Source organism: Staurois parvus, unplaced genomic scaffold (assembly GCF_062004578.1).
Source record: "Staurois parvus isolate SC_StPar_1 unplaced genomic scaffold, SC_StPar_1.0 ptg000019l, whole genome shotgun sequence".
NCBI lineage: Eukaryota > Metazoa > Chordata > Amphibia > Anura > Ranidae > Staurois > Staurois parvus.
This window is the reverse complement of record NW_028317815.1, coordinates 21817740-21840642: the sequence shown is the minus strand read 5'-3', so window position 1 is coordinate 21840642 and position 22903 is coordinate 21817740. Positions and strand designations below refer to the sequence as shown.

Here is a 22903-nt window from a genome sequence, read left to right as displayed (position 1 = left end):
TTCAATGGGCTTCCTTTTGCTCCAAAAATGTGCTAAAGAAGTTCATTTAACAAATTTTGGCACTTAGCTGCGCATGTTTTGTGATGGCGTTGTTGCATGTTCTTTGTGCAGCAAAATGCACGACTGCTACCTATATTTGGTGTGGCATTAAGAAATAATGGCACCACAAGTGCATCAGCTGATTTAGCGTTTTTTCAGAAAGGCAGAAGCGCTAATTTTCACCCACGTTTCTGCTACACCCAGATGTGAACGAGGCCTTACTAAGCACTCCAGCTTGCATGCTAGATCTGTGCTACCCTATTGATAGATACTGACTTGTAACTGATCTGTTAGAATTATGAAAGGAGATGAATGATGTCCTAGCTGCTGAATGATAGACATTTACATGCAATATACAATTATAACTTGTTCTATTTCTAACTCATATTTCTCTTGTTTGTTCTTGCAATTCTAAGGAGCAAATGAGAAGAAAAGTCTGTGGCATTGTTCACAAGCCACAATAATGTTAATAATAAAAAAATAACTATTACAATTAATCTGGACAAACTTTTTAGAATATGGACATCAGACTTGATTGCAAGATGGCCACAACCACTTATAGTAGGCCAGTGCAAAATGTGATTTGAAAACACATCACTGTATGCAGAGTAGTCCAAAAAAAATTTTTTTTCTTTTGAATGATACCTTTTACTTGATTGAGAGTGCTTTGAAATGGTCGGTTTGACCTGCTAACTTAATTGTCTATTACAGGATTGTGAACGTTTGAGTGAAAAGGTATCCAAAGATGTTCAAGGTCAATCACACAAACCTATATTTTTCTGCATTTCCAAAGCAGAAAATATAGTCTTTGAAAGGAAAAATAGTAATTGGCCTTGTTTACACTTGACCTGGGATTTGGGTAGATGGCTCTGGAACCTACAGCTACAAGTTGGTCTTGTGTTCATATTGCTGTCATGTTTATGTCAATATGATCCCTGTGGAGCATCTGATTGGTAGTTAGGCCACTTCTACAAACCAAGGGGTTACCTGTGTAATCCTGGGCTGTGTAGGTAAAACTCTGATCTGGAGTTTGAAGCACCACACCATGAGGCTATATTCAGAAAGAAGCTTATTGATTGAGTGTAGCAGCCATTGTGTTTCAGGGGTCCTAGATCATCCCCCTTATCAGGGCTTAAAAAATGTAGGGTGGACAATCTGGAAATTCATGGGTATCTAGTGATTTAGCTGGGGTATCTGAAAAAAGCAACACAGTGCTGTTAAATCATTGGCTTAGAAAACATGTTTACAGTTGATGCACTTTGGATTTCATAAATCATTGCATGCTGGATTTTTGATCCACTGGCGTGTGCTTTCTTATTAAAGCTAACTAAACTGGTCCTTCACATTACATGTTATTCAAGTCTACAATGTGTATGCATTCATGTATGATGTGAATGCAGCCTCAGGTGTTCCACCTACTGTAATTGCAGTTCTGCATTATAATTGTCTATATAATTTTCTTCCTAAGTCCCTCCAGAATCTAATTGAGTTCTTGTTCTGCGGTCTGTGTATTTTGTAAAATGAAGCTATTATTTTACTGCTTTGTGTCATTAACGCATCAAAACAACAAAACTGTACTTATGCACCAGGACACATGTTTCAAATAATAAAACAAGTTGGAACAGATGTTGGATGCTTTGTAACATATAAATATTGAACTGATAATGAGCTAGGTATTTCATTAGTGATTTTAGCAGAAAATGCATATGGTGAATCTCTACTGAGCTGTTACAGCAGAAGTTATGTCATAAAACAGGGAGAAACTGACAATTTTTTAGAATGACTAAAATCGAAAACTTCTAAAATAACCCAATCCTCTATTTTATCACTGGCAAATTGGCATATTAAGTGGGCAGTAAATTTGCAAAGCCCTCATATGAATGCAAACAAAATATGTCATTTGTATATTGAGCAAAGAGCAGATGCACATTTTCTTCTTGGTGCTGTCATTACAGACATGTATTGAGATAAAGAATTTTGGCAGATGGCATAACAAATCAAGTGAAGCAAAAATTACCTCCCAAACACGTACAGATTTCTTGTCATCAGATGGCTGCAAAAGCTTTTATACTTACTCATTTAATGCTGTGCTGTCTTAGATTGAGCACCCTCAAAGAAATATTTCCTACATAAAAGAGCAATGGACTACAGTACCTAGGTAAAAAGTCCATCTAGATCACTAAAGAGTTGGGATTTTTTTTAACTTACTTAAAGCTGGACTCAAGGCAAATAACTAAATTCACAGATGAAATACATAATATGAGAGCCATTTTACCTTCCAAAAAATGTGTATTTCTGTCCATCCATGCCATAGATTTACTCATTCCTGCCACACAGCACAGCCAGCCTGGAGACATGACTAATTTCAAAGATGAAATACATAATATGAGAGCTGTTTTACCTTCCAAAGGATTTGTATTTCTCTCCATCCATTCTTGAGACTTACAAAGCCCTTCCATATAGCACAGCCAGCCAGTAGACATGACCTTTCTCTACTGCAGTTAAGGAAGACATCTTTTCCCTGCCCTGCCCTGCCCAGCCTGTGATTGGACATTCGAGAAGAAACAGCACACTGATATACTCATCTCCCTGTCACTGCTGTCTCTTCTTGTCCACATGTGCCACTATTCCCTCTATTAATCCCGCTATATGCTTTAACAGGCTAGTACCAAATCAGTTTTAGGTACCTAGACTAGTTGCTTTTAAAAAATACACTTAATAATTTTTTAATGAACATATACCTCCATGAATTGACTTTCTTTTAATCTTATCTTTAATCCTTCCAATTATGCATCAAAGAATATGTTTCCTCAAAATTTCATATTCCTGATATGTGCCAGCTGTACCATGTACTTGTAGGAAAAAGTATTCTGTTTTCTTTGTATTCCTGCCTTTTGTGAAATACTTGGTGTTCCTGCCAGTCTCTCTGCTTTCCTATTAAAAGCGGACCACACTAGGCATGAGAGCACAGCGTGGTCAGTTTTCTGACTGTGCTGGAACTCAGCCTGCTGCCCTCCAATGATTAGACTTGTGCTGACATGCCCCCATCCCCCCTGCACAGGCATTTACTGGGAAGTTCAGTGTACTGCTCTTTCTTTACACCCACCTCTCTAAGCTTCTTTGGCCCCTTTCACACTGACGGTCCGATCGGGTCTACCTGTCAGTTTTTCAGGCAGACCCGATCAGACCATCCATAGACCTCTATGGACACCCACCAGCATCCGATCCTCTACGCCAAAAACAAATGGATGCGGATCTGTTCCCCATCCGTCTGGTGGATCGGATCGGATCGGAAATGGACAGGCAGTCCGTTTCCATCCAACTACCCCATAGGAAAAATTAGGCCATGTCTGTGTCTGCTTGCTCAGAGGGTATCAGCGGAGAGATCCCCCACTGAGCAAATGGATCCGCTGGAGGGTTCTCCCCGTCTGAAAGGGACCTTATGCAGCTGAGAACAGAGGATACGTGATCACTTATAAAACAGAAAAAAGTAATGTTTGTATATGTGCACACAAATGTTTGCCTTTCATTTCTATTTTAAACTGAATGGGTTGTTTTACAAGGTGTGGGTTTACGTATACTTTAATTTTGGCAAACTGGCAATTGATACATTGTGCGGAGTCCTTGAAGTGGAGTTAAAAGGTTTCCTTTCAGCCCTGTGCCCTAATTCCAGTCTGGATGATCAGAGTACCCCTTTTATTTGGTTTATCAGAGATATTCCCAGCATGGATAGTTCTATTGGTAGCTATTGATAGCTAGTAGGGATGAGATGTCTTAGAAACCAATAATCCAATCTTTATGATCTCCAAGTCCAAATAATCTAAATAAAGGTTGTTGAGTATAAAATTCCCCTTAACAGAGCAGAAACCCTGGGTAAAAGAAACCTGGTTTGTCTGTGTGATTGAATAAACTACAGCCAAATTTCTTTTTATTGGATAGACTAAGAAAAAGTTATCATTAATTTCAGGTTTCTATTTTCTCGGTGTGCAAGGAGAAAAGCACCAAGACAGAATGTATAAAGTTCAGTATCATAAAAAGCCAATGCATTACAGGGGTTCAGTTGGTTGTCTATCAAAAGGGCTTGGTACCATTCAATGAAGAATGTATTGGACTGAAAGAACTGGAGGCATCTTGAGGAATAATTAGTATGGTCACTCCTTTTTTGTCTGTGATACATATTTACATAGTCTGGCTGAAAAAAGACAAAAAACATCTAGTTCAATCATAAAAAAAAGTTATAATCCTATACCCACAGTTGATCCAGAGGAAGGCAAAAAAAAACCCCAGCAAAGCATGAACCAATTTGCTTCTGCAGGGAGCAAACACCAATGTGAAGATTTTCCATTGCTTTATGTCCCTGGGACATCTGTTCAGAAGATATAGGAAGATGAAGAATGAAGTTGTCACTGGGACAGGAAGGCAGAAATTGCAAATTCAACACTGTAACATGTAATAACTCTTTCTCGCTCTAATAAAAATGTACTTTTGTCTTTGTATCACTGTTGGCGAGATTTCCCATTATGTCCTGTCTCTTCAGGAAGTGACATTAATTCTCCCCAGTAGAAACATAAATAACAATAAAAACCTGACAGAGGCTCAACCACTTCACCACTCTATCCAAAATAAAATAAATATGAAATAAAAGTTGAAGATTTAATTGCAGACACGAACACAAGGCAGTGATGATGGTTTATAGTTGCTTGTAAAATACTGATCTTCTATAACTCACATTATAGCTATATAAAGTTTGTCCATGTCAGGTCACTTGCTAGTTAGTGGTTAAGCAGACGTGACAGAGGCTCAAGTACCAGACATCTTGGCTTTTGGTTGTTTTTTCAAATGATTCTAAATAAATTCTTGATAGCACAATCATGCTTTCTGGCAGTCACCCTTAAAAGTATGAAATTATTTGAATGACATGCTTTGTCCTTTTAAAATGTAGTTCACTTAATCTTGCTGTTACACCTCAGTGAATAGTTTGATAAGAAATAATTTGAAATGATTAAGCATTTTCACAAGCCAACTAGGGGTGAATAGCTGCTTTTGCCTTTCTATGGGATTCATTTGAAGCATGTGTTATTTGATGGAGTACAATACTGGCCACGTTAATGAGATTAATTTGGAGAAGTGGCTGTTACTTGAGCTTCATTATTTAAAATTCAGCCAGCCTATTTCAATGAAACAATTAATTATATTTTAAAAAAACTTTTTTTCAGCACAAAGATCATCTGTAGAACAGTAAGCTTCAAATTTAGAACCCAAAGCAAAGCTTCATGGAGCAGGTATCCCTAGCCAGAAGGATATTCAAGCACAAAATAAATTCTTAAAGGATATCTACCGCCAAAACATTTTTTTTTTATTTTGGATGGAATAGGAAAGGTTAGAACCACTGTCAGTTTTTTTTTCAACTGTGTCTCATTTTGTAGACACAGATGTAGGCTACAGAACCTCTAAGGGCATATCTACTCTTGCCCACATATTAAAATGGATCACTTTCACATGTGTGCTGGTGTCCGATGTGTAGCAGCAGTTGCATTGTTACAATGCAAGGCATTATTTAATTTTCTTTTTTTAACTTTATTGAAATGTCATTAGATATAATTCCCTTCTATGCACTGTAGCTCCACTGTGGTGTGGTGAGATGCCCTGATATGAGGTGAGGACAGAGTGGTGCAAATAAATGCAGCATGTCTGCTGTTTTATGCACCCACCTCAATGTAGCTCTATTGTGTCAACAGGACACAAATTTGTGGAGTGCAAATCAATGCAGCACAACGGATGTAGCATGAAAAAGCACCAAATCATCAAACTGGCCATACATTGATCAAATTTTGGTTAGTGTGGCCTCCTCCACTCAAAAGAAGTTGTCTATTTAACTCTAGTGTTAGTTACATAGTTAGTCTGGCTGAAAAAAGACAAAACTCCATCTCGTTTAAAGTTTAACCATAAAAAAAAAAGTTATAATCCTATACCCACGGTTGATCCAGAGGAAGGCAAAAAAACCCAACAAAGCATGATCCAAGTTGTTCCTGCAGGGAAAAAATTCCTTCCTGATCCCCTGAGAGGCAATCAGATATTTCCTGGATCAACTTTACCTATAAATGTTAGTATCCAGTTATATTCTGTGTATCTAAGAAAGAATCCAGGCCTTTTTTAAAGCAATCCACGGAGCTTGCCAGAACCAACTCTTGAGGGAGTCTATTCCACATTTTCACAGCTCTTACTGTGAAGAAACCTTTCCGTATTTGGAGATTAAATTTCGTTTCCTCCAGACGTAAAGAGTGCCCCCTTGTCCTTTGTGATGACCTCAGGGTGAATAGCTGTACAACGAGTTCACTATATGAACCACTGATGTATTTATACATGTTGATCATATCCCCCCTTAATCTCCTCTTCTCAAGAGAGAATAAATTCAGTTCCTCTAATCTTTCCTCATAGCTGAGCTCCTCCATGCCTCTTATCAGTTTGATTGCCCTTCTCTGTACTTTCTCCAGTTCCCCAATGTTCTTTTTGTGAATTGGTGCCCAAAACTGAACTGCATATTCCAGATGAGGTCTTACTAATGATTTGTACAGGGGTAATATGATGTCTCTCTCTCTGGAGTCTGTACCTTAGAAACCGCAGCTTGGCATTGCATGCCATTATTAAGCTTGTGATCTACCAGATCTCTTACATCCTTCTCCACCATTGATTTCCCCAGTTGTACTCCCACTAATATGTATGATGCATGCATATTCTTAGCCCCCAAGTGCATAACCTTACATTTATCAACATTAAACTTCATTTGCCACATAGTTGTCCAATTAAACGGTGCATTGAGGTCGGCTTGTAAGTTGGAGACATTCTGTAAGGACGTTATTCCACTGCACAGCTTGGTGTCATCTGCAAAGACTCTATATAATTTATAAATATATTAAAAAGTAAGTGTCCCTACACTGAACCTTGAGGTACACCACTGACAACCCTAGACCGTTCAGAGTATGAATGGTCTAGGGTATATTTTACTGCTACTCATTCACAAAAAAAAGCGTGGTGTAAAAAATGACAGAAGACAGTCTTTAACTGAACACAAGAATGGCCGATGTTCGAGTCGAACTTTTGTTTGACTCGAACATCAAACCCAACCCTGTTTAACTCCTTGGTGCTGGCCGTACTCATATATGCGGTGGGTGGGCCTTAATGCCAAGCGGCTGCATATGTGTGGCCCTGTATAAACCACTTACCATGCTGAGGGCGTACTCCCTGCACACTACCAGCACGGTAGTCGGCAGTGATTGGTAAGCTCCCAATGCATACTTGCCATCAGGAGCTTTCTGATCATGTGACCCCTGTGACAATCAATCACAGGGGTCCCATGGCCAGAATGCCCGCCTCCTGGCATCTAGAAGCTCTTAAAGGGCCTGGAGACGTTGGCGTAAAAAAGGTTAAATTGTTACTAAACCCAGGACCCTGCATTCACTATATCCGGTCTTCCACAGTACACAGCATATGGAAATGCAATTATTTTAGTAAATAGAAACTGCTAAATACCTTTTCTCATCAACAGTATATAGCAGTCTTGTGACTTCCTGTGACTTCAATCAATCTCTGGCCAAGCACTGGTTAATCTTGTAGGAAGAGTTTTCATTCTCCCCTTACTGTCCTATGAGACTGCATAACCCCTGACCCTCTGTTTGGACAGTGCTGATTGGCCCTGTGCTGATCACATGCACCCTTTCTAGCACTACACAACAAACAGAGCATGTGCAGACTTGCCACAGCTGTTCTGTACTATGGCAGATGGACTGGGAACAGTTAAAGAAGGGGAGGATCAGAGAACACAGGATCAAACAGCCTTTTTACACAGTGTGGGGGATTAACCCCTTAGGCTCCACTGTGAGTATAGCAAACATGCTTTACTGCACACAGACTGATTTTACTGTTGTGGGTTTAGCAACACTTTAATCAATGTTTGTCAAAGGACATGTTGGAAAATTTTGAGCTGCAGCCTCCAATCAGTGTAAACTGACAGAGGTGGATGCCGCTGTCTACATACAAAGTTCTGTGAATAGGGATCCCTCCATGCACCCAGCGTGGGTGGATGGAGAACTCTGTTTTTTCCTTTTTTTCATTTAGCCCAATGGCAGAATCAAAAAGAAAAAAAACTAACTGGGCAGCCTTAAACACAGTCTTTATTTAACTATTTCCCACCCACCCATAGTATATTCACGTCATGCAGCCTGTCCTGGGTTAGGGATGCCCATGAGTGCGCCCGCTGCTAACCCCTGCTGTTACTGGCTACAGGGGAATTTTGTCAGCAGGTCCCAGCCAATGATTTATGACTGAGACCTACTAATCAGCTGTAGACAATCACAGCACAGAGTCCTGTGTTTACAAACACACAGGGCTCTGTAAACAGATCAACAATCTGGCTGTTTTTTCTCTCTGCAAAGCAAGGTCTGTTAGGAAAAGCAGCACATATTACACACATTTCACTTGTTAGGCACACAGTTAACCCTTTGATTTCCCTTTGATGTTAACCCTTTCCCAGCCAGTGTAGCTAGTACAGTGACAGTATTTTATCTGATCACTGTATTAGTGTCACTATTGATGTCAGTGTCAGTTAGTGTACCTCCCAACAAGGGTCTGTTAGTTCCATATTGTTCGCCACACTATAACAAGCCCACTGTACAGTGCTCAGCATAAATGAGTACACCCCAACAGCTTTTTCAGAAAACCTTTTTTTTCCTTTCAGAATCAGCATTTTCTATGGGACACTATACTACAAAATACTTCCACTAATGCGGACCATTGATTGCAAAAATAATGTGTTAATTTGCACACACAAAAAAGTATTTTTCCTAACAAACTTATTCAATACCATTTTGCAAAAATGAATACACCCCAATAAAAGTCTTAGGAGCAAAATGTTAGACAACAAGATCCTAATTAACAAGAATTCAACTACAGGTGAGTCTAATTATTCATTAAACAGGTGTCCAGCAGACAGTTGATTATAAAAGGGCTTTACTTAACAAATGGAAGAGAAATGTCACAAGAAAATTATTTCTTTACACAAGAAAATTGGTGAAGGCTACAAGAAGATCAGCAAAGCTTTACTTATCAGCAAAAGTGATACAAAAATTTAGCAAAGATGGAACTGCAACCATTTCACAAAGATGTCCAGGCCATCAACAGAAGTTAGCACCTCAACAGGAGAGTCTTCCGATGAGAAGGGTTGAAGAAAATCGCCATGCAAGTTCACTGCAGTTAGCTAAAGAAGTAGAAAGTCAAACTGGGGTGATTGTTTCCCGTGACACAATACGGCATACACTGCAGAGGAATGGCATGCATGGGTGTCGTCCACGACGGATGTCTCTCCTAAAGCCCATGCACAAAAAAGCCCGCCTAGACTTTGCCAGGGCCCATGTTGAAAAAAAAAAAGACTACTGGGACTCTGTACTCTGGGGTGATGAGACCAAGGTAAATGTTTTTGGAACTGATGACTTCAAAACTGTTAGGTGTGGCAAAGGTGAGGAGTACAAAGAAAAAATGCTTGGTGCCTACAGTGAAACATGGTGGTGGCAGTGTCCATCCGTGGGAATGCATGGGTGCTACTGGTGTTGGGGAGCTGCATTTCATTGATGGTATCATGAATTCACAGGTGTACTGCTCTATATTGAAAGAGAAGATGCTACGCATGTACTTTTCTAACATGACAGTGATTCAGAACACACATCTAAGGCCACTGTTGCATTCCTGAAGAAGAACAGGGTGAAAGTGATTCAGTGGTCAACTATGTCTCCTGATATGAACCCAAGAGAACAACTTACGGTAACTTCTTAAGAGACAAGTTGAGCAGCACTCTTCATCCAGCATTCAGGCTCTAAAAGAGGCCGTTCCTGAAGAATGGAAAAGGGTACATGTTGCAATATGTCACCAATGCCTAGAAGACTTGGTGCTGTCCTTACAAATCATGAAGGCCATGCAAAATTCTAGATGTAGTAGTTTTTGTTGTGGGGTGTATTCATTTTTGCAACAACTAATTTGAGTAAATCTGAAGATTTTGTACTCTAAGTTATATCATTAACCTTACTTTCATGTAAAGAGCTAAAAAAATGTTCTATAAAGCTCAGTTTTGTCAAAATTTTGGAATTGTTCTTGTGTTCATTGAGATCTTGATTAAAATCTTACTTTTCAAAAGGGGTGGTACTCATTTATGCTGAGCACAGTAAGTCGTTGATCACCACCATTACCAGTATAGTGTCATAGCTGTGTAAATTCCAGTGTATATTCCATCATTTGTAGGCTTTATAACTTTCACAAAAAACAATTAATATATATTTATTGGGATTTTTTTTTTTTTTACCAACGACGGTTTTTATTCCAAATTTTTGGTATTGTTTTGTTTACATAATAAACAATACAAAACCCACACTGCCAAAAGAAAGCTCTATTTTTGTGAAAAAAAAATGACATAAATTTCATTTGGGTACAGTGCTGCATGACCAAACAATTGAGAATTAAGGTAAAGTAAAAAATGCTCTGGTCCTGAAGGGGTAAAACCTTCCGAAGGTGAAGTAGTTAAAGTGTTACACCACAAAACCTAAGCGTGATGGCAAGAGAGGTTTATACTGCACTCATGAGAATTATTTTATTGCCACATAGGAGCTTATTTTTCCAAAACTTAAACCAATTAAAAACAAACAGATCTAAAAAAACAAAAAAACAAACAAACAAACATCTGTATTAAGTGCTACTAAACCCACAACTGTAAAATCAGACTGTATATGCAGTAAATCATGCCTGTTATACTCCTTTCTTCTCTAAACCTCCCCTCTTCTACTGTTCTCAATCCATCTGCTGATAAAACAGAGCCTTGGGGACATGTTGCACATGTACAGTTTGGTGTGTATTGCTAGAGAATTTTGTATTACCTGGGAGAGTGCATGTGATCAGCAGAGGGCCAATCAGTGCTGTCAAGACAGAGGCTGAGGGGTCCTACAGCCTCAAAAGAGAGAATGAAAACTCCTCTTACAAATTTTAACTAGTACTCTACTGGACAGTGACCGAAGTCACAAGACTGCTATGTACTGCTGATGAGAAAAGGTATTTAGAAGTTTATAATTACTACAATAATTGAACTTCCATGTTGTGTGTACTGTGGGACACCAGATATAGTCAATGCAGGGTCTTGGGTTTAGTAACACTTTAACCTTTTTTACGACGATGTCTTCCGGCCCTTTAAGAGTTTCTAGATGCCAACTATTACCTTGGACATTTTATGATTGGAGTATTGGTCATATGTGGGAAAAATGGAATAAATAAGAATATACTGTATATCAAAGTGCACATTTACCTATGCAGTATGGAGGGAAACATGACATGGAAATCTGCATGGCTATAAGATTTACTGATATTCATTAGCATCCTAACCTTAGATGACAATTGTTCTGGCATAAAAAAAAAGGGAAACAATCTCTGTACACGTACAAACATACTGTATATAGAAGAATTTATGTAGATAACCCCATTGCTTAATATTGTTTGGAAAGATAAGCTGTCTGGTAATGTTTTATAAAGCATGTGCAGAAGGTTAGATGTGCTTGGCACTGAATGTGGGGACATGTGCTGCATGTTCAAGATAGATTGGCTTACTTTTAAATTGATGGGAAGCAGAATTGTGAGAAAGTGAGTTTTTATTTGATTAATTGAACAAAGAATTTTCAGCAGCATAAAATTAAATGTCTCTCTTTCTCTATTATGCTTATGGAATACAAAGCCCAAAAAATTATGCACGCAATGCCAAAGCCCAAAAAATGCCATTCAATAGAGTTGTGTTTACTTGGGGGTAACACACACAAAGGGGTAAGGCACAAAGTGCGTTACACCATATAAAACTTTCCACATTATTGGAACTTAAACATACTATAATAATAGAATGATATCTAATCCACTGTAATCCTACAGCCATACTGCTGACTATCTAGCAGTGATAAATCACCTAACATTACACAGCTTGGGTTCCATCCACATAAGGATGAATCTTCAACTGAGCGTTTTTTCAGGAGAAAATTCTACCATGTAGGAAGGTCATCCCTTGCTCTTTCTTTAGCCCTACTAAGTGGAAACAAGTGTAGCATCAATAACACATGGGGGGGGCGGTTAATAAACTCGGAGAGTTCAAAATCTGTTGCAGCTCTGCATAGAAACCAATCAGCTTCCAGATTTTTTTCTCAAAGATTAATTGAACAAGTTGAACCAGATTTAGCTTTCTCTAGTTTTACTAAATCAACCCCACAGTCTTTTCTCTGTACACACTAAGAACTGTGGATGTAGTATAGATATACTGTAGATAGCAGCTTGAGCATGAAGAGCTGTCCTCAGAAGATCAGATGCTAGCTACCTACAAAGTACTTACATGCACAAGGAGTACACAACTTCCAGCCCATCACAAATTCACCTGACCACATACTAAGGTGACTCTACTTCAAATCTTTGCAAACAGAAGAACAACTGTGATGTATGACTTGCAGCTTCTTCATCCGACTCCAAGATTTGTGCATCATGTCTTGTGAAATATCTAGGACTGGCACTGCTAGTGGCACTTTGATTTTCACTAGGTCAAGTCTTTATCCCCCATGGTCTTCTTACTCTTCCAAAGATCATCAGGTTCCCAGGATCATCAGGTTCCCAGGATCATCAGGTTCCCAGGATCATCAGGCTCTGATCTACTTTACATAACAGTCCCAAACAAAATAAATCTTCACAATGCCATAAATGTACAAGAGGTAAAAGATCTCAGAACACCCCCAGTCATAAGATGATTCCAAAATAATCTTAGCAATTTCTCCCAATGCAAAATGATTAATTCTATCTGAGCAGTGGCTTTAAGTGTATGCATGTTTCTGGATGACCATCCGGATTGACCATCACCTTACAGCCAATACATCCCAACAATGAAGCCGCACCTGGGTAACAGGGAATCTTGAGCTGACGCTAAATGGGAAATTTTGCCTTTAGTGTCCTAAAGCTCTTAGATTCCTAGTGACCCCACCTAAAGGGGTCTTTGTGAATACAAGAAGAATATTCCCTTGGGGCATTCCTAGTCTCCAAGATAGATCCCAATCATCCTTGAAGAAAGTAGGTCCATACTTGCAGTAGATTTCAGTGATTTACTTGGTAGTACAGAAGGACAAAGGAGGTGGAATATCTCAAACACACAGCGTTCCTGGCTAGCAGTCTTTGGGTGGGTCTCAGTATATAAAAGCATCACACAAAGCCTCTCATGGTGCACATTAGCCACAAAATAAGAGGTCTGGGTGTAACGCAGTCATGCCTCTATAAAAAAATCTTCTTAGACCTATATGGCCTGCCTTCTCAAACAGAGGGGTGAAACCCTCTAGGTCCAGACTTTACCCCTGGGGCCTCAAAAACAAGCACACAGCCTTCTCAACAGTCACTCTCCCCAAGGAGGGAGTGTAAGCAAAGGACTTCCTCTCCCTGAGAGGGAGGGAGATAGGAAGGAAGGAAAAATTACTCTTCCAGAATATCCCTGTTTTGACAAAGCTGGGTCCAACCCACTGATAACAAGATCATCAGAGGATGACCAACTGACAAAACACACAGGTCTATCCCAGGGGAGACTGACAACTCATGGGGCCCCCAGGCAATAGGGGATCATGGGGCCCCTGTGTCCTTGCCCAAACTCAAAAAAGCCTACGAAAAAGGTACCAGGGGCATCTCATGGAGCCCCCTACTGACCCTGGGTCCTCTGGCAGCACCGAAGTTTTAAAATGGTTAGTCCGCCCCTGGTCTATCCATATTCTTTCTTAACACAGAACTCTAGAGCCATTTCAACAAAGCAAATGCCAGGTGATGCCATATAGATCATTATTGGGTGCAATGCTCTGCAAGGCAAAACCATAAGATGAAATTAAAACCTAATACAAGGCTATTAGAGAACACACTCCTGCATTAATGTCTTCTCTTGCTAGCCAGAGTCCATGTCTCCAGATATTCTAATAAGTCTGTAATGAGATGCTACAAATTGTCTCTGGTGCAGTACAGTATATTATGCTACAAAAAAGTACACATATGAGATCTATAGCATATAAGAAAATGAGGTGGATACCACTTGAGACAAAGCTTTCACCTTCCACATGAAGATAATGCCCTTAGTTGAGAGTGGTTTACAGATCTCTACAAGGTGCAATTTGTTATGGAGTGAAAATCTAATTTTCTTCTTTCCTGTGTGCTGGGAAATTGTAATACAGTGTTCTTTTAATAAACATTTGAGTGTTCACCTGGGCCCTCCAGACTGATCTTTGTCATTGGCCTTCTTGTGCCTAGTTACCCAGTTTGTCATGACTTAGAAGATCAATGTTTTCCGGTGCAGTCATATTATACCTCTTTGTTAATAGCTTTTAATTCCTCTCACCAAATTAAAGCTCAGTGTGTGATTTAACTAGTAGTAGAATTTCACATAATAAAGAATATCAATACTAATTAAACAACTTTGCTAACAATGTCAAATGTGTATCTTCTCAATTTCCTGATGACTGTCTGTGGTATTCATCAGATAGCAATACATAGTACCTGCCTTTCAATAAATGGCAGTTATTACTTTAATATACACATGAAATGAAATGCATTATTTGTAAATGATATAATCTGCAAGTCAATGCCAATACGTTACTCGTGCTGCATCCAATGGCTAACAGCTGTACGGAATTTTATTACCTTTTTCTACATAATATAAAAATAGAGTAATTACTGTGTGTGAGAGAGCATACATTTAGAATTGCCCCATCAGAGAAATTGATAGTAAGTAGTGTAATTCTTTGCAATTGCTGTTTAGACATGCTGCAAAATAGTGTTTTGAATATGAGAGCCATTAGCAGGCTAGGCTATGAATAACAATTAATGATCTGTAAATAATTAAAGTCAAACACTTTCATTAATAAAGTGCATAGAGCAAATAACTAATCATTTTTCTGAGAATTTGTTTTAGGGATTATCCAGGCCAGGGTTCTACACTGTTAAAGGGATCATTGATTTTATAAGAGGGCTTTTCTTACTGCTTGCACAAATATTATTATTATTATTGTTGTTTTTCTTCCTCTCTTGTTATGTTCAAATAAATTAATATCAAAACTTGAATGCTGAAACTGAAATATGTTTTAGGACAGTGTCAGAGCTGGTTTAACAGAAGCACTTCTTTTTTCAAGAAAAAGCGTGACCAAGTTGCAAACTCCCTGCATTTTTTTTTTATTGGCAAAACATGGAAAATACTGACTGTAATGACAATTTTAAATATGACAGATATTCCAAACTAAAACAATCAATATTTAAACACTATACACTATATATACTGTGTATGTAGATAGATAGATAGATAGATAGATAGATAGATAGATAGATAGAGAGATAGACGTAAACTGTTTTCCCTTATAAGTTCAAAAGTGAGTCGAACACAAATTGAGCATCAGCAAATGGTTAATTGGATGCTCTGAACTCATTACTAAGAACTGATGTGTAATCTGTTTGATGTGAGGTCTGCTATCTTCTTTCTGTGCATATCATATCATGAAAGTTTTGAAGGTCAGGGAGCCTGATACTTGGGATGGGCTGAGGGCAATAGTAACAGGCCAATTTTCAAGCTGTGCTAAAATACAGGGAATGGTTGTGGCATGTGTACAGCATTGAACTTAAGACTTAAGGGCTTACTAGCAGAGCACATAGTGTGGCGTGATGGAAAATGCCCCAGCAGGTCTGCACATTTCTACAGCTATAGCTGAAACCTTCAGTCCATGGCCCAGTTCCTGGATGTTCTGACAGGCATAGCTTCTGCACTTTCCTATTGCTTTACTGCCTCTTCCTGCCCTCTGCATTTTCCTATTTCTCAGCCAAATAATAGGACAAAAGGAATGTAGCATAGCTGCAAGCACCTGAAGTGTTTGAGCATTGCTTGCCAGAACAGTCCAGCAATCGATTGTGACAGGAGGGTTTTGGAGAAGGCCCAGATCTATGGGATTTTTGTGGTGGGCTGTGTCGTTCCCCCCCCCCCCAAATTTAGGTTCCCTCCCAAAGGTATCCATGAGCCAGTCTGAGGGGGACACTGATGTAGGGGGGCACTCTGAAGAGGACAACAGATGTAAGGGGGCCCTCTCATGGGGACATCTGATGTAAAGAAAAACTCTGATGGGGACATTTGGTGTAAAGGGAAGCTCTAATGGGTTATTGATGTAAGGGGATACTCTGATGAGGCAATTGATATAAGGGGGCACATGTTCTGTTTAATCAACCTAATGATAGCCTAATACGTACTTTTATTTCCCAGGTCGTGAATGATGGTACAGAAGCATACCAAATGACCAGGGAATACTGGTTTCCTACATCTCTGTCATACTGTGTGACACATTGTCAATGACTTACATACAGTGTTGACATTATGCCGAAAATAATAAAGATGTGGTGCTGCAACCTGATTAAAAAATTCAATGATAGGATAGTGTAGTTGCCTGTGCCAGGACAGACAGCATCCAACACTGTGAAGATAAGGATAAAAGCCCAGCAAATTTTACTGATATTCCAACAAGACACAAAGGGAATACATCACACAGCAAGGCTGACACGTTTCACCCCTACTCTGGGCCTTAGTCATAACATTATGCCCCCTAACATTTTTTTGTGTACCCCCAGATGAGATAGGCTAGATCTGGCTCTGTTTTAGAAACTGCTGCAAGTATGTGCCGCTTCTTATGTTGTTTGCTGAGTCTCTTTAAACGTTCAGAAGAAGTTTACATGTAAACTGACTCTTAAACTGGCTGAGGCTTCGTAAAAACAACATGCTCTATAAAAGTCAAACACAAGTTAGAATTTACAAAATTCAGACCTTGAGTGGGGTTACTCCTTCCCAGCACATTTTATCTAGGAAGATAATAGAGACTAAGAACCAGTAACTGCTCTTGTGCCTGTCCTATCTCCGACCCTTCATGGACCTGGAGTTGATACTGGCAGGACTTTGCAAACGAATGATGCCAGCACTACAATACAATCAAAGTTGTGGAAAACATTTTGAGATTGAATGTGTTGATAATTCACTTTGCAGAAGGTAGCATGTTGTGAGACCCATTCATTTCTTAGGTTTTTTTCTTTCTTTTTTCATTTTGTTCTCTTTCTGATACAGCATGGACAAAAATATTTCATTTGTATTTTGGACTAATAAAATTTCTTGGCTTAAAGGAGTTGCTTTACTAAAGGCAAATAGGCTGTTTACTTTGCAAGGGAAGTTGCACTGTGCAAGGAATTTTTTTCCCAGCGCTTAAAGAATATGTTAAGCAATCATTTCATATTCCTGATATATGCCTGCTGTACCATGTAACTGTATGAAAAAGTATCCTATTTTCCATGTATTTCTTACTTTGTGTGAAATCCCTGGTGTTCCTGCCAGTCCCTCTGCTTTCCTATTAAAAACTGACCACACTATGCAAGATAACACACTGCGGTCAGTTCTCTAGCTGTGCTGGGAACTCGGCCTGCTCACCTCCAATGATCAGACTTGTCCTGACATACTCCCCCTGCACAGCCTTTCACTGGGAAGATGAGTTTAATGCTGTTTCTCCTCCCCTAGCTCTTATGCAGCTAAGAACAGAGGGAGTGTGATCACTTTTAAAAAAAGAAAAAAGGTATTTTTAAAGTTTTTTATATCTATATACAAATGTTTTTCCTTTCATTTCTTTTTTAAACTGAATGGGTTGTTTTACAAGCTGAGGGTTCACAAACACTTTAATGATTTGCAGATTCACTATGCAAAGAATACCAAAACATGTGCAAGGAAAAAATTGTATTTTTAATTCTGGATGATGGAAGTCAGCAGATCATCACCTGATTCACTAAGCTAAGGGAAAATTTCGCTTGCAAAGTGAACAGCTTAGTTGCCTTTAGTAAATCAACCCCAATGTTTTTCAAGTGACATCCACTTCCCCTATTTGCTACCAGAACAAGAAGTAGGGAAAAATATGCCCAGTAGAGAAAAATATTACCTTGTCTTTAAAGTTGTATTAAATTCAAACATTTATAATATTGCAGCTTACCATTTCTTAGATGTGATGCTGCATTCATTTTCATTTTTAGGCTTTATTTCTTCTATTTTATCTGATGATCTGGCCAGTAAGTCTGTTGATTTTCAAAAGAACAAGCTTTTCAGCAGATATAAAAGTTACAGATGAGGCAAACCAATTAATGCTAGCAGGACTAGCTACAATGATCAGCTTTTATTTTATGCAAAACCATTATCCCAAAAGGAAAAACAAAAATGGTTTGCTATAACTGCTTATATAGTATTAGCTAGAGTTTGGCTTCAATTTTTTAGTGTATCTAAATCTGCTAGTACATCTAACACTCTACTCCCCCCAGCATGACAATGCTGCTGTCCAAAGGTGCCACTGTGCCCATTCATCCAGAGTGAGGGCACCTAATACAGGAGGCGTGTTACTGGCCAGGTCACGAGGTGAAAACAGAGGGGACAAGCCTACAAAATAAATCTAATACAGCCACCAGATCTAATAATTGGTAAGCTTCAATATATTACATTTTTTGTTTCGGATTTAATACCACATTAAATTAGAGAAATGTGTTAAATTATATTCCCTTTAGTTTTAATTACATTACTTTGCAAAATGGAAATTTCCTTGTAAAGTAAACCACCTATTTGCCTTTAGGTAATCAACTCCTCACAAGCTTTGAGAAGTATTTTTGTGAACCAGTTCATCAATGGTTTGCCATACTGTTAGTACCACAGTTTACCATTGTCTCCAAATTGCATATTGTTTGGTATGCATTATGTGTGCAGGATGGTCCTCTAACAAACTCTTAACAGTTAAAATAAATAAATTGCGGGCTGGACGCATTTCTGTAGAAACACATTAGTGGGCATGACCTACTTGTACTCCTGTCTGACAGCCTTGGCGCCCCACCTGCTGCCCTGAACTCTCTGGCTGGTAGGAAAAAGCGATTGTGGCTGCGGCTGGTGGGGAGGACACTCTGTATCCCATCGCCATCCTCATGGTGGAGGTGCAGGCTACTGTTACTCAGTAAACCAGTGGATTCCTAAGGGCTCGTTCACACTTGACTTTACTTCTAACTCTTGCCAAACGCCCCTATAGCATTTGACAGGCGTTAGGCATGTGGGAAGCGTTTTTAACGCTCCTCAAACGCAGCCCAAGCGCTCTATGCGCGGTTTTGAGGCAGTTGATAGGCGTTTGCCAAGCATTAAAACCGCACCACAAATGCCTATAATGAAGTTAAATGGTATTAACGCTGCGCAACCGCCTCACAACCGCATCTCAACCGCATCGCAAACGCCTACCAGGTGTTTGAGGAGCAGCGATATAGACTTGAATGGGAGGCTTCAACTCCTCCTGACTCGACAGTAGGCATCAGTTTTGCTGTGACGTGACACGACGCTAGCTCTTCTGTGTGAATAGCACTGCGTGCTGCCATGTGCAGTGCAGAATTTTCATAGGTGTTTGAGAAGCGTTAAAAACGCTTCCCAAACACCTGTCTGATGCCTGCTGACAAAGCTAGTGTGGACTGAGCCTTAGGCTACCTTAACATCTACCATATGGGAGGAGGAGTGGATAGCCCCTAGTGGCTAAAGCAGACAGTGATCAACTGTAGAGATGTCTCATTAAACACGTAGTTTTACATGCGTTGGAAGTGAGAGTTCTGAGAGCTCAGAAATGGCACCAATTAATACATGGAATTCACATTAACCACGGATTCTCATTTTATGGTGTTGGATTACGTTACATTTGGAATCATATGAACTTTACACACATTTTTTTGGAGCCCTTTGATATTAGTTCACTTTGTGTAGTAATTGATGATATTTATATTAATTTATTATTATGAGCACTTTGTATTTACTTTGGTTGTTCAACTATGATGGATTGATGTTTATTTAATATTTTGTAAGCAGCGCTACATCATTTTTAATTTTATTTTATTTCATTGTGGGAACACAATTTATGATAGCAGCAGCATTCACAATAGCAATCACTTTATATATCACAGTAGGCGCAGAAATTCATTTCACTTATTTATAAACTCTTAAAAGTTACTTGATGATTTTTAAGCAGCACTGCATTCATGTCATCTCTAAAGATTACAAACTGCTGGGGTCAGGCAGGATCTGCATACATTTAGTCAATGTGCATAGAACATGTCCCCCAGGTTAGGACTGAAATCTAGGAAAACCTCAGAGATTCCTGTAAATGTCTGTTCTGCTTTCCACAATTGGCATATCGAAAGCACATTGGGATGGGGAGAATGCAGGAGCTGCCTGCTTCTAGAAGCTTGTGGCTTCCAGTAATTACATCAGTACAATGCAGCATAAATATCATTTATGGATACTGGCAGTAAATCAGAGGCATGTGGAGCACGTCTTCCTCGTTCTCAGCCCTTGTCTGTAGTTACAATGTGGAGGCAGACAGGCTGAATGTTAGCACATTATTTATTATTAAACTGATTTAGGCCTATGAAAACTGATTTCATAGCTCAGGTAAGTAAACGGCAGATGTAATCTCATTTTCCAGAAAGGAAAATATTCTTTAAAACCAAACCACATTCAGTATTGTGCATCATCATGTCATCATAATGTAGTAAAAAAGATTACTCTCTGGAAACAGCCATACTTCCAGCTGACAATTTTTGGCAACCACTATATATTTTGTAGTAGGTCCATGCTGATTAGCCCTGCTTGATTGTTTAAACTACTCAGTTACTCAATCACACTGCCAGGTGAATAAGTTCCAATTTTTCCAGGGATATAAACATGAATCAGCCAGGTATGAAGTATTCACACCTAAAATGAAATGTAAAGTATATGTAAATTCTAACAAAAAAAATGTCTATTTTCTTCTGTTTGCTCTGTCAAATATATATTTGGAAGTGTTTTGATATATCTGATTGATAAGTACAAAAAAGTGTGGATCCTGCCAGAAATCCAGTGCTGTGTTTTGTATTCTGCAGTGTTAGCTTACCCTAAGTTCACACCTAAGCGTTTTCCACAGCGTTTTGCAGAAACGTGCTACAGTCCATTTCCTAGATTGTAAGCTCCAAGGAGCAGGGCCCTCAAATCCCTCTTGTATTGAACTATATTGTTGCTGTATTGTCTCCCGTTATATTGTAAAGCGCTAAGCTGTTGGCGCTATATAAATCCTGTATATTATTAATAATAATAATAATAATAATTTAACATGGTTTCCTTTGGGACACGTTCACACCTCCACGTTTTCACCCACTGCGTTTTTTTGAAAGGGTCAGGGACTTTTTTCAATGCAAAAAGTTGCATTTTTGGTTTGCTGCAGAAAAGCATGTAGTGCGTTGTTGATGCAATTTTAACGTGTTTTTGCCGTGTTTTGCATTTTATATCTGCCTAGCAACAAGAAAAAGAAAAAACACGCAAAAACACATCAAAAACACATGTGCAAAAACACATCGCAAAACGTTTTGCAGAAACGGATCAAACGCAAACTGCATAGGTGTTAACCTAGCCTCAAGCACTGTTATCAGAAAGTATATTAGGACTACAGAACACCCCCCCCCCCCCTCTGTGTAATGGGGAGGAGGTCTGATATTAGTACTCATTCTGGCTGTGTTTGTGATATGATTAAATGTGTAGTAAACGTATATTTGTAATATGATTGTTTTTAACCCACTACAGTGGTTTTTTATTTTAATTAAATGGTTCAAATATGTCTTTCAGAGCTTCCCTATGGCTGGGAGAAAATTGATGATCCCATCTATGGCACTTACTATGTTGAGTAAGTTCACTTTTATTATAGGTGCTTTGTATATTAGTATTAGTTATTATGATTGCATAGTTTCACATAGCAGATCTTAATATTAATATTTACATTTCTTTAGTTAAGTTGAATGATGCTCTTATAGGCTCTTGTCACTTATGCCGTCACTGCAGTGCCTTGCGATGCTAAGTGACTTCAGGTCACGGCATCATTGCTCTAAATCCTAATAAGTTAAATACATTTTTTGGTTTGGCTAAGGAGTGGACATTGCAGGCATTAGCATTCTCCATTTTGCCTCTGGTCAAATAATTAATCATAAAAATGTAAATTGACATTTATTGCAGAGCAGTTTGTTCTGTTGACTAGATTCCTTGTAAACCAACACAGATGCTTTTGTTTAACTTATTTTAGCAAGAACCACAAAGGAAATGTATCTCAAAGATAAGAAAAAATGAAGTGGGGCAGATTGCTAACTCACACCAAATTCAGTGGTATGGTGTAATTCATTTTAAAATGTGTTTCATCATGACGAGGTTGATTTCATACTGGCCCTCATCCCTAAAATAACCATTATGCAAAAGTTTTTAAAGTGTTCACCATCAACAATGTATAGTGGTGTGAATAAAGACCTTTTTGAAGTTTCTCCAATCATACCATTGCCTTATGTTTTAATGGTCTTGGACTTTGCACAAGCAATGTAACTTTTTACATTATGATTAATCTCCTGGATCCCTTGGGGTGAATACCATTATGACGAATTATCCTTACTTTTATGCAATTTCTTGTGCTGATGGTTAAAACTGTTTACCTTTACTATTTTTGCTTTAACGTTCCCTATTTTGTTTATGCTTAAATTCAGTCAATTATTGTCCTGTTTAATCAGTGGGTGTCAGAAATAAAAGTAAAGGCAAATTTCTCCAACATAGACAGAGATCCTATAAAGCCATTGCTCATTAATAGAAAAAACAGCACCCCTGTCAGGTTTTTATTGATGATTGTACCCTCATTCAAGACGTCTATCTTCACTTTTGTCTAGGAGACAGGTGTCAGACAGGACAGAAAATGAGGGGAAA

General features: G+C 38.8%; 1 protein-coding gene across 10 annotated transcripts in view; it reads left to right on the top strand.

Annotated features, from left to right (window-relative positions):
* The window catches only part of MAGI2 (membrane associated guanylate kinase, WW and PDZ domain containing 2), a 1033722-nt gene that overhangs the window by 800060 nt on the left and 210759 nt on the right, over positions 1–22903 (top strand). For all 10 annotated transcript variants that reach the window (XR_016314026.1, XM_089685799.1, XM_089685771.1 and 7 more), the window contains one exon: positions 21791–21848. Coding sequence is in view for 9 of the 10 variants with exons in the window: in XM_089685799.1 (XP_089541925.1) it covers positions 21791–21848 (58 nt within the window). In the remaining variant the exon portion in view is untranslated. The remainder of the gene's footprint in view (positions 1–21790; positions 21849–22903) is intronic.